Here is a 13,345-nt window from a genome sequence, read left to right on the forward strand (position 1 = left end):
ACTTCAATGGAGACAACTTTTTTCCTATGAGCACTCTAGGGGCTCATTCACACTGGAATCGACCGGCACGTACAGCTCCGTGCTGCGTGCAGGGCAGTATCGGGCAGCTCCCGGGAAGGACAGGTGCTACGTGTAATTAGTATGCAGCCTCTGTCCTTCGCTATGGGACTACGTGGCTGTACGCCGCTCTACGCTCACCTCAAGTGCGGGTGTGTGTTTCCCGGCTCGGACGCAGACAGGATCCATCCTGTCAGTGTTCGAGTACGCTCACCCGCACCCTCACGGACGTGCAGGGCGGGTAAGCGTAGGGGGGGTGGGGCGTACAGCCGCGTAGTCCCATCGAGAAGGACAGGGGCTGCGTACTAACCACACGCAGCACCTGTCCTTCCCGAGAACTGCTCGATAGTCCATGCACGCAGCACGGAGCTGTAGGTGCTGGGCCGATTCCAGTGTGAATGAGCCCTTACAGGAGTGAATTTCCCTTCCTAAGGGTAGATTTTCTTTCACTTCCTGTTGTCTCAAGGACAGGAAGTGAGATTAAATCTTTCTAACGAGGATACAGACAGCAGTAAAAACCTCACAGTGACCCGGAAGAAGAGGCGGGCACCCCTCGCCTGCACGACTAACAAGAGCCAACTTCCTGTAATGTATGTACGGTACTACAAACCAGACCCAAAAAGGCGGGCACTCCTCGTCAGCACAAGCGCTGTAGCAATACAACTAACCCTGCTGTACAGTATGTAACTCGGGGACTGCCTGACTGTATGTGATGTACATGAGGTTTGTGTTTCTTTCCTTCTAAATATGGCACCCTAAAAGCCCCATTGTTTATGTGTTATTTTTGGATGGGTTCATTTAGGGGCGCGGTGCCCAGTCTTATTTGGTGGTTAGTAGTATTTGTATACGTGTCTGTACATATGTGGGCTGCCATTGGTGACTTTTTTTTTGGTCTGACAAATTTACTAAAAGTTGTCTCGTTTTTGTTTGTAGGGATGGACTTCGATGACGGGCAGTCCCATATGGGTAAGCACATCCTTGACTCCCACCCTACTCTTATTTCTGCTCACACATGGTCCCCCCCTATGCTGACAAAATAAAAAAATCTTGCTGGATTGAGCATAACTAGACTGTAACATGCAACCAGGGCCGGCCTTTGGGGTGTTCGAGCTGTGCGGCGGCACAGGACGCCGTGGCAACAAGGGCGCCCGCCGGCCGACACAGCTGGTCCTTGGGGCGGCTACAGCCTGCGGCTTCTCCCTCCTCCGCCCCACCCTTCAACGCTGTCCTCAAATCTCTTACAAACCCCAGATGTGAGATCTCCCTGGTACATTTCTTGGTTCTGTTCTGTCCACCTTGAACCTTTAGATCATCCCAATGAGATGAAAAATTAAAAGGGATTGTGCGATCCCCCACAATGGCCACAGTAGTTGTTGACACCTGAAGAATCTTAGACCAGAATGTCCCCAAAAACTTTTTCCATTGTGCTAAAACTGAAGCATTGTTTTGGGTGAACTGAACCTTTTACTTCTATGAATCTCTGTCCATATGTTTTTTCTGATTTTCTAAGATGTTCTCTTTTGTTTTTAGAATCTCTTGATACCTTGGAAGGGATTCAGTCTGGTAAGGAAATATGTCAGGTGTTTGTATGTACAATAAGTTTATAAAGCTTTCTTTCTTATTTTTGCATTTCCACCTTTGTCTTATGACGACCATACACATTACCAATCTCCTTTAAAGGTTACAAGCACTGTGTGTTATATGCAGGGTTGGATTTATACTTTTCTTCTCCCGTAGGTGCGCATTCTTACCAACATTATGGTCCCAGATCCGAAACACTGATACCCCACCCACTGTCCGCATTTCCTCCACCCACTTTCTGGGTGGTGCGCACTCAAATCTTGCCCACTTTACAGGATGGTCCTACCCAGACACTGCCTCTAAATATGCTGGGTCCACCCACCTGCAATATATATAAATAGAGGTCACCCGTGTAGGATATAAGCCATCTTTGGAGAGTGGTGACTTCATTTTGTAGGATATAACCAACATTTGGAGTGCGGTGACGTCACTTCTGTAAGATATACTGTCAGGGCCGGATTTGGCACAAGGCTAACCAAGGCCCAGCCTTGGGGCAGCAGGAAGTAGAGGGGCAGCAGGGATGTGGAATTCCTATCTCCCGATGCGCAGGACATGCAGTTCCGGGTGCCGGGCGGGTAGTAGTTTTCTACATTTAGCCCTGCTTTGGGCACGCAGAGCTAAATGTACAGCGGGGAAGCCGCCTCTTGTTTAGTACTTGTGATCCTAGCGATGTCGCGGAGATAACTTGTATGCAGCCTGCACGTCTGCCATTCTACATGGGGGGTGTTTGGCGGGGAAGGCAGAGGGCGCATTGAGGAACCTGGTCTTGGGGCAGCAGAGAGAGTAAATCAGGCCCTGTATACTGTATATTATATTTGTAAAGTGATGTTGTCAATTCTGTAAAATATTGCTTGTACACTGCCTGTGCAAAAAATAAAAAAATCACACACTCTAATATTTCATTGGACGGCCTTTAGCTTTGATTACGGCACGCATTCGCTGAAGCATCGTTTCAGTAAGCTTATGCAATGTTCTCACATTTATTCCCATCCAGAGTTACATTCATTTTTCACCAAGATCTTGGGGTGATGACGGGAGAGTCGGACCTCCTGCGTAAAGTCTTCTCCAGCACATCCCAAAGATTCTCAGTGGGGTTAAGGTCTGGACTCTGTGGTGGCCAATCCATGTTTGACAATGATGTCTCACGTTCCCCGAACCACTCTTTCACAATTTGTGCCCGATGAATCCCGGCATTGTCATCTTGGAATATGCCCAATGTGCCACCAGAGAAGAAAAAAATCAATTGATGGAAAAACTGTGTCATTCATTATATTCAGCTGACCTCATTATATGGGGAGATAATGTTGCTGAACCAAGATCTGAGCAACTAAAGCAAGCCCAGATCATAACAATGACTGAAATGCAGGTGGTGACTTTTTTGGGGGGCCAGGCAGTGTATATGGAAGGTGTTGATGTTTATACTGTAACATATAGCTCATATATGGAGTGTAGTGATGTCACTACCGCAATATATACGGCATATATATGGTGATGACATTCCTGTAAAATCAGGGCCGGTGCTAGATTATTTTGCACCCTAGGCAAGACCAGCTACCTGTACCCTCAGCCGTCCTCACGGCTCCATTCTCCTGCTGGCTAGCTTTCGCAGGTGACAGATGGATGTAAGCAGCTAGGAGCAATAGCCAGACTGCTATTGGCTATTTTAATTTGAAATAGCCTATATCAGACTGACTACTGAAACCCCGCCTACTGAGCAGAGGAGCTAAAGAGAGATAAAGCTGTTTCTCAGTTCCCGCTTCTCTGCTCAGTGGGCAGGCGCAATAGCCAACCTGCTATTGGCTTTTGCAAATTGAAATAGATGGGGAAGGGGGGTAAGTGGCCGAGGCTGCGCTCTAGGCAGCAGTGCGCCCTAACCGGCTGCCTAGTTTGCCTAGTGGCAGCACCGGCCCTGTGTAAAATATACCTTAGTTGGTTGTAGAGTGTCCCACTGCCCCTCCTATGAAGTATACCTTCCTGAGCTGTATAAGAATCTGAACATGTGCATGTCTTGTCCATTTTTAGATTTTTTTGAGGTATGACTTGACGGGTCCTTTGCATTTCTTTTTTTTTGCAGAAGGAGTTATCAGCAGAAACTGCACAGAAAATGGCTGGTCAGAGCCCTTCCCTCATTACTCCGATGCGTGCGGCTATGATGTTAATGAGACCGAACCCGACCAGGTAAGAATCAGAGAAGAGTCTTCAGAGATTCAGCTGGTCCTTTCCTCTGTTGTATAGTCCTTCTGTCAGCTCAAAGGAGACAGAATAAGGATGGGGATGGGGGGGTGAAAAGTGATTTCAGTAAAACTGATTTTTCACAAAATTGCTGCAAAAAAATGAACTTCTCTTTTTTTTCTTTATTTAGAGAGTGTGTGTTATTATTATTATTATTATACAGGATTTTTTTATAGCGCCAACAGTTTGCGCAGCGCTTTACAATATAAGGAAGACATTACAATCACAATACAATTCAAGACAAGATGACAAGGAGGGCCCTGCCCCTGAGGGCTTACAATCTAAAAGGGAGGGGCAAGTGATACATGAGGAGGTAGCTGTGTGGGGATGAATTGTTTGAGAACGTGTTAATTAAAGGGTGTATATAGGGTAGATGTGCTTAGTATTTTGGGTGTTACTGTTTTATGTTGTGTATATTTGATCTTTAATTAAAAAGCTAAAATAATGAGGTTAATGGGAGAATTTTTTTTTTTTTTGGGTACAAGAATGGGTGCAGGATATTTAACCCTCAGGAGCAATTTAAAGGAGAACTATGAGATGAGTGATTTCCACTCACCTCATAGTTCTAGCCGACCTGTGACAATGAGACTGTCACAGGTCGGCTTAGTAGATCGGGAGGTGAGCGAACACATACCGGCGTTCGCTCACCTCTCGATCCTGTCACGGCTCTCTGCCGTGACAGGGGGAGGGGCTGGATTCCCCTCTCCGCGCTCCGATCTGCCAGTGCTGACTGGCGGAACAGACGGGGGAGGGGGCGGGTACAGCTGGCTCTGCCTCTAGATAGGCAAAGCCAGCTGTCACTCACGCAGCTGGGCGGATCCCGACGTCCATGTCGGAATCCGCTCCGGCTGCGGCGTCTCAGTATATAGTGAGCTGTAGCTCGCGGTATACTGAGCTTAGGGTAACGGGAGGACGCTAGTTTGTGTCCTCCCGTTACCCTAAGGAGAACTATGGGGAAAAACACTGACCCCATAGTTCTCCTTTAAAGCCCATTGCCCCCCATAAAAACCACCAAAAAGCTCTCTTGACTTCTCATTACTCTTATACTCCCCAATGGCAAAGTTTTGTAAAAATCTGCTGATTTTTTTTTTCCCGGAAATTTCAAGGAAGTGAAGACTCTCAGTGTTGCTCATTCCTAGTAACAGAGGTCTAAACTTTCTAGGGAATATTTTTAAAAATTGTGATTGCACACTGGAGAAAAGGGAGAGAGACGTTTCTGCAGCTAAAATGAACATTATTTGGGAAAATGAGTAACTTGGTCAATTGCACAAAATCTACAATGCACATTTCTTGAGAATGAGAACATTTGCAGACAGAAAGGGATAGAAGGAACCAGTAAAGAATATTCCACTTTGTCAACAGTTGTAGGCCAGTAGGTAATGGAATGCATTTGACTGTCAAGCAAAATGGGGAAGTTATCTATTGCATGACGATAGCTGGGGCTGTCCCCTTAATGAGGCAGCCTGAGGTTGTTGCCTCAGGTGGCATCGCTTTGGGTCACATGGGGGGGGGGGGCAGCAAGCAGAGTGGCATGGGCACTCAGCTGCACAATCCTTGCAGTGTGCCTGCCACCCCCTTTCCGGCCAGAGCGTACCAGGTTGCTAACAGCCAGGTAGTGAGATGTATAAGGGCCATACATATCTCCTTGCTTAGGTCTTAGCAACCTGGGATGCTCTGGCTGGTGTCCAGCCCAGCTGCTGGCAACCAGTGACATCACTGGTTGCCAGAAGTTGGGTGGGACGTCGGCCAGGGCGTCTCAGGTTGCTAAGAGCCGGGCCGGGAGATGCGGAGCTTGCAGAGGGCGACGTCACTTTCCTGTCTGGTGGAGCTGATTCCTCCACCATCACCGCACTACTGCATGTGTCCTATCAAACTACTGACCCCCTTGAAGTGGGTGTAAGCATTGACAAACGGATGGCACTGCAATATCAGTAATATATAGAAAAGTCACCAGCATGCCAACTATGATATCTCTTCATCTTTTATTGATGCAAGCAGAACATATTACACAGCTTATGATATTTCAGGACAACAGTGGGTCCCTTCATTAGGCAAGCAATGCACACAGTTGGTGTGCTGGTGACTTTTCTATCATCTTTTCCCCATCACCGCACCACTAGCCCCAAACCCGATCCCCCCCCTCCCCCTGCCCACCTCAGGCAAAAAGACTAGGGACACCACCGATGGTAGCTGAGCTTCAGTTTGTTGTGATGATGATAATGAGGAATGAAGTCACACAAAGAATTTGGGACTACAAAAGAATGGCCTTTGCTTTTTCAGAATTACATTGAGAATGGTTAATGTATAGACTCAGTTTAGATATGCACATAGAAGTGGCATTGCCTTTGATATTGAAACAATATCTTTAGGGTCTGCTGCCACTCTTCTATGTTGCTAAAATAAATAAAAGGTTAAAAAAAAAGGGGCCGACTCAATGGACTGCTCTGTCTTTTTCTATGTTTCTATAAAAACACCAGAATAACTATTTTCCTAAAGCTGTGTGTTGCTTTGGGTCAATTTGTCATCTAATATATGTAAAGATAAAACCCTTGCCTCTCTTTCTTAGGACACCTACTTCCTGTCCGTGAAAGCGCTGTACACCGTTGGATACAGCACATCCCTTGTGGCACTCACCACTGCCATGGTTATCCTGTGCCGCTTTAGGTAAGTTCCCCAGGTAATTTCCACAGTACCGTTGTAGAGAGTAAACTGATAATCCCTCCATAATCACACTGTGAAGCTTCTATTATGTTAATTAGTTTAATGAACATACAGTATTATAAATTGTGCTTTAATCATAAGTCTGTATTCATATAGTATACAATTATATGGTGGAAACACCATATATACATATAATACATTTATATTGGTTGTATGAATAAGCAGCATGTGGAACATTTAGCGTTTTGTGTCGAAGTTAACTAGAGTTCATGTAAAACACTTGAAGGAGAACTATGAGGGGGGGGGTGATTTCCACTCACCTCATAGTTCTAGCCGACCTGTGACAATGAGACTGTCACAGGTCGGCTAAGGTCGAGGTTAACTAGAGTTCATGTAGAACATTTATGTCTAATAGTTGAGGTAACAAGAGTTTAAACATAAAATCATAAACATGTTTTTTGACCTTGCTTTAATGAACAGATGTCCTCTAATCTTGATATGAGGAACCTTGGTTTACCCCCTCCCGTCCATTGGCTGTTCCTAAATGGCCAGACAGGAGCCTTATAGAAGCGGGTGGGCGTTTTAAAATGCCTTTTCCCACCCCCACTCGTGCGTGGCGCCCAGCGCGTACATGAGTGAGGAAACTCTCATAAATGTAAACAGCCAGCGACGGCTGTTTACATACAATTGATCTGGCGTCTGTAGAGGCGCCCGATCGCTTGTACTAGGTGTGGGTGTGCGCCCCGCCGCCGGTCTCGATATCCGCTGTGCCCGGCAGGTTGACTCTGTCACAGGAGATCAAAAATAGATGAGTACACAATCTCCTTTGATCTCCACTCCGGTCCCCAAATGCAGGAAGTGATGTATATTACATCACTTCTGCATTCAGCTGTCATTACCGACTTTAGATGCATGTCCCTGCTATCCAGTCACAGGCTGGGTGAGGAATAGGATCTGTAAGTGTTACTGAACTGTAGCAGGTCTCCTACCCTGCCAGACAGGGATGTGCCGTGTGGTAGAGCTGTGAAAAATTGGCTGTAGAGAAATACAAATCCTTTGGCAGGTAAAACACCTCCTGCATATGTATTTAGCTGTTTGCCTTGGAAGATACTTTGGGAGGAGTGGGTGTTTTTAGTCAAATCCAAATTAGTTTTTGGCTCTGAAAGCGCATTACCCAAATGCATAGGGGTAATTAACAGAAAGTGTCTGGGGCAAGTTTTAGCTCAACTGGTGTGGCAGCCACGCACCCGATTTATTTTTTTTCAAATGTAAAACTTATAAAACATTGTGTGTGTGTTCCAGGAAGCTTCATTGTACGCGCAACTTCATCCACATGAATCTTTTTGTCTCGTTCATCCTCCGAGCCGTATCGGTCTTCATCAAAGATGAAGTTCTCTACGCCGAACAAGACAGCAACCACTGCCATGTTTCCACAGTAAGTAGAAGTAGGAACAAAATAATGCATGTGTAAAAATGAATGAAATACGATAACTTCCACTAGGATCAGCCCAAGACTTGAGTACCCAGATATTCAGTTATTTTGGTAAATCCTCCGATATGTCAAGTTAACAAAAGACATGAAGTAAATCTAAAGTATGAGTCCTCAATAGTAACACAAACAATAATAGAAATCCAGTAGAGGTTCTGATTAGGGATGCACAGACACAGTTTTTTCGGTATCGAGTACGAGTATTGATATTTTTTTTCGGTACTGATACCAGAAGTCCCATTAAGGAAGCCAGGCGGCATGTAATGACTTGCCACCTGGCTTCCTGATTAGCCAGGAAGCCAATCCGTGTAAAGATTCGCCACCCCGGGTTCCCGATTAGCATGGAAGCCGTCTCCATGCTCCCTCATCACCAAGTGACAAGGAAGCATGGAGCCGGTTTTCTGATTGGCTGGGAAGCAGGATCCATGCTTCTTCGTCACCAGGTCACGAGGAAGCATGAAGCTGGCTTTCTGGCCAATCAGAAAGCTGGGGGCGGGTAATGACTCGCCATTTGGCTTCCTGATTGGCCGGCTCCCCTTGTCACAAAGTGATGAGGGAGCATGGAGTCGGCTGCCCAGCCGATGAGGAAGCCAGGCAGCGTGGAATGACTCGCTGCCCTGCTTCCTGATACCGGAAGCTCAGGTATGGGTCTAGGCATCTGAGCATTTGGGCGAGTACGATTTCTCGCCCAAATACTCGACATCGGCCCCAATACCCATACTAGTATCGGTACCGGTGCATGCCTAGTTCTGATCTTTCTCCAAAGGTTTGTGGACACCTGACCATCACACCTGCCTGAGTTTGTTGGACATCCTACTCCAAAACCCATGGACATTATTATGGATTTCCCCTATTTATGGCTATACAATCATCTGCTCTTTTAGGAAAGCTTTCCACAAGATTTTGGAGTTTGTCTGTAGGAATTTGTGCCCATTCAGCCATAAATCGCATTTCTGAGGACAGGTGTTGCTGTTGGACAAGATTGTGCCATATTGACACTTTCAAATAAGTGAATGCTTTATAAGTTGTGTGGCGGTGCGTGGCAATGCCACTGTGTAATCTCTAGACTTGTGCGCCGTCAAAAAATTCGTTCTGTTTCGTTTCGTTTCGGAATATCCGTTATTTCGTAATTCGTAACTGATCCCTTCCTGTGTCCAGATTCTGAGTGCCCAGTGCATGCTGATGGCACAGGTGTGCACAGCCTTTAAAATAAAGGTGTTGGGAAGGGCTCAGGACTCGATCCACCTGGGAGACAGGAAGGCTCCACCCAGGAGTCAGAGTGGAGTCCAGTGCAGCAGGGTGCTGCGGGTTGAAAGAACCAAATGTGCAGGATAGCACAAGACTGAGACCGTCTGGAGGAACAGACAGTGGTCTGAGAGTGTGGAGCAGCAGTGCTGCAAAATGCAGAGCCAGGAGGCTAGATGGGCATGTGTTGCCAAAAGATGCTGAAGAACCCCTGCGAGGGTAATTGCCTTGGTTTTTTTTTGTGAACTTTGATTTAATAAAAGTGGGCAAGGAAACCCTTGAGATGAAGATCTCAGTGAGTGGATGCGTCCTTAATGCGCTACTGTTTGGGACGAATCCCCACGGTTGACATAGAGTTGATATAAGCTGCAGCAACCCAGTGAAATGTCTTCTCGTAGCCTGTAAGAGCTACATCTGGTGAACTCAAACTCACAGACATGTTCATTGAGTAGGTAATAACATCAATGAAGGAGAAGCAGATTGCCGGCTTATGATCCGTCTCAGTTGTGTTTTATGCGTATAAGTATTTCTATTTGTGATTACTAACATAACATCTTCTCTTCATACCAGGTGGAATGTAAAGCCCTCATGGTGTTCTTCCATTATTGCGTCATGTCCAACTATTTCTGGCTCTTCATTGAAGGACTCTACCTCTTCACTCTGCTGGTGGAGACGTTTTTCCCAGAAAGGCGATATTTCTACTGGTACACAATCATAGGGTGGGGTAAGTCTTTTCTGCAAGAAGAAAATGTCTTTAAATATCTCCGGCATGTATACGAAATCATGACTTAAAGGAGAACTATGAGGTGGGTGCTTTTCACTCACCTCATAGTTCTAGCCGACCTGTGACAATGGGACTGTCACAGGTCGGCTCAGTAGATCGGGAGGTGAGCGAACACATACCGGCGCTCGCTCACCTCTCGATCCTGTCACGGCTCTCTGGGGAACTATGGGGAAAAGACTTAACCCCATAGTTCTCCTTTAAGAAGCAGAGGCATATTTATGTATAATTAACCCAAAAACAAACATGCAATATATTACAGCTTACCAGTCCTTAGATATTGTTATTGGCGTAACAATCACCATAGCGACCCAGGCGGCCGCTATGGGGCCCCGGGGCACAGGGGGCCCCGGCCAGGACATCCAACTGATGCCATGCGAGCTGCCTGGGTCGTCATGGCATTTTAGGCTGCTGGCTGTCACTGGCGGCTGTGAGGAGGAACGCGCCGCTATTCACATGTGCAGCGGCGCGTACCTCCTCACAGCTGCTGAGTCGGTGACAACCAGCAGCTTCGGGGGAGGTGGCTGGGCCCGTCGTCGGCAGCGATGAAGGAGGCGGGGCTCAGCGATCGAGGAGGCAGGTCTTAGCGATGGGGAGGCCAGACAGGTAAGAGGGCTTGACCCCCCACCTGAGACCCTGCAGAGCTCACCATAGAGAGTCTATGGTGGACTCTGCAGGGTCACCCTCCGGTGGGCGGTTTGGATTATCAGGTGGATTTATCTAGAAATCACAGGGCCCCATACAAGATTTTGCTATGGGGCCCTGTGATTTCTAGTTACGCCTCTGGATACAGTGGCTGCATTGGTTTTCTTTTTTTGGGCTAAGCCTGAAATCTCACCTGGGGATCCTGTGAATAACACACTGCCTTTCCTGGGGAGCCAACACTCACCTCACTCTACTGTATATACATAGACACACACAGGTCCACATTACAGTGGAAATTCATCCATGAAAATAACTCAGTGCATACATAGAACTAGAATAAATGCCTACACTATATAATGTAGATGGTTTATGTCTCCAGGGTCTCAGGTGGCTCGTGCAGGCTCTCAGCAGCGCTGTGCTGGCTAGCTGGGGACCTCGGCAGCCTTCCTGTGATCCGCAGGCCTGCACATCTCCTCTTCCATCTCCCTGACACCTGTCAAAATATTTAAAGTGTCTGGGTGTCAGCTGGCCTGAAACCTGGACACAGGACTCAAAAACCGGACTGTGCGGGTGAATCCTGGACAGGTGGCAACCCTATGTTGGAGGCCTCAGGGAAACCTTTTCCCTCACACCAGCCCATGCCCACCCACATGCCTCGGCCTAGCCTGGGGGGCAGGCTGAACAGTACCCAGCGCTATTCCATGGCTGGTCCCGGCTAGTCTGAGCCCATGGCAAATCCCCCCAGCACATGCACCCCATCCCAGCATGCACCTAGGGTTGCCACCTTTTCTTGAAGCAAAACCCGAACACTCTAGCGACGCGCAACATTTTTTTTGAGTCGTGGCTTATTCATATGTAAATAGCGCCGCCCATTCATAGGTAGATATAACAGTCAAGACTGTACAGTGTGGGGCCAGTAGCCCCTATATTAATTTTGTTTGCCCCTGTCTGGCTGACATCTTGAGTCCGTGTTTCTGCTGCCATGAAACCTGGACACAGCATTCAAAACCCGGACTGTCCGGGTGAATCCTGGACAGGTGGCAACCCTAATGCACCACAGGCGGAGAGAAGCCCAGCGATCGGCCGTTGCACTGCACACACACCACAGTGCCTCCCATTGGCCGCCTCTTAATGCGACACAGTCAAGGGGGCACAGTCAAGGCCAGACACCTGGAATCAACCATATATTGGCCACCACAAATCCAGCCAGGCATGTCTAGTAGCCACACCACAGAAGGTGATGAGGGCTACAGACTTTTGAGACAATTATCTTTTTTATTTTATTTTTATCACTTGTGTAGATCACAACTGGCGGGTAAAATTGCACGCGCCCTTCAGTGCAGAACGCAGTTTTTTTTTCGTACGTGGTGCATGAGCGTTTTTATCTGTTCGGCTCTGGTAGTCACTTTTAATTCTCCACTTCCTAATTATCATCATCGCCTCGAGTTTCAAAAAAAAAGAATCCACAGCTAGATGCCCCCCCTGCTCCTCGGTACACGCCGAAGCATTTCACGTTAAGAGCCCTTTTAATAATTCATGTAGTGGAGTGAGTTGTAGAGAGTGCCGAGCTGTACGACATAAATTTGCATTTTAATTATGAGCCTCCGCATCAAACGCCGGGCTCCTGCCGCGCTCAATGTCTGCTGCAGATCTTACCGCTGCTCCAGTTTTTTTGTATTTCAAAGAAAACGCGGCCGCTCCTGATTTATTATTTTTGAGAAACCTTTTTTTTTTCTTTTTGATACACTCGGGGGGCTCTTGTCATTGGGTGACTTACAATTATTTTTGAATGCTCCTTTGAATCTCAGGTGTGGGGTGAGAGCGTCTGTGCGTGACGTGCGTTCATGAATTATTACTTCCTGTCTTCTTTTATGGCGTCGTGCCGCTGATGAATATTTACAGAGAAGGTGGTTAGCACCTGTGTCATGACACAAAGGGGGTGATTCGCTGAAGGCAATTAGACTGCTCGCTTTCCCTCAGCTTATTGAATGTGGTAAGAATTTGCTTTGCAGAGAAGACCCAAAAACATGAGAAATGTAAAAAAAAACAAAAAAAAAACAGCATTTTTGGTTTGATTGGCTGATGGAAGTCAGCAGAGCTTCACCTCATTCACTAAGCTAAGGGGAGAGTGAGCGCTCCTATTTGCATTCAAATCAACCACTAAGTCTATAAAATCCATCCATACAAAATAGATAGTGATGGAACATACCCCAGTATTCATACCCCCACCATGCCAGGAACCTACCCCAGTATTTATACCCCCGCCATACCAGGAACATACCCCAGTATTTATACCTCCACCATACCAGGAACATACCCCAGTATTCATACCCCCACCATGCCAGGAACATACTCCAGTATTTATACCCCACCGTACCAGGAACATACCCCAGTATTAATACCCCCACCATACCAGGAACATACCCCAGTATTTATACCTCCACCATACCAGGAACATACCCCAGTATTTATACCCTCAGCATACCAGGAACATACCCCAGTATTCATACATCCACCATACCAGGAACATACCCCAGTATTTATACCCCACCATACCAGGAACATACCCCAGTATTTATACCCCACCATACCAGGAACATACCCCAGTATTTATACCCCACCATACCAGGAACATACCCCAGTATTTATACCCC

The 13,345-nt window shown here is 47.0% G+C and overlaps 1 protein-coding gene across 1 annotated transcript in view; it reads left to right on the forward strand.

Annotated features, from left to right (window-relative positions):
- Nucleotides 1–992: 992 nt before the first annotated feature.
- The window catches only part of ADCYAP1R1 (ADCYAP receptor type I), a 28,470-nt gene continuing 16,117 nt past the window's right edge, over nucleotides 993–13,345 (forward strand). Inside the window, exons 1-5 of the mRNA XM_018569075.1 lie at nucleotides 993–1,023; nucleotides 3,713–3,816; nucleotides 6,437–6,534; nucleotides 7,834–7,966; nucleotides 9,836–9,989. Coding sequence (XP_018424577.1) covers nucleotides 993–1,023; nucleotides 3,713–3,816; nucleotides 6,437–6,534; nucleotides 7,834–7,966; nucleotides 9,836–9,989 — 520 coding nt within the window. The remainder of the gene's footprint in view (nucleotides 1,024–3,712; nucleotides 3,817–6,436; nucleotides 6,535–7,833; nucleotides 7,967–9,835; nucleotides 9,990–13,345) is intronic.

The sequence above is a fragment of the Nanorana parkeri genome, unplaced genomic scaffold (genome assembly GCF_000935625.1).
Source record: "Nanorana parkeri isolate BGI_ZX_2015 unplaced genomic scaffold, ASM93562v1 scaffold1283, whole genome shotgun sequence".
Taxonomy (NCBI): Eukaryota; Metazoa; Chordata; class Amphibia; order Anura; family Dicroglossidae; genus Nanorana; species Nanorana parkeri.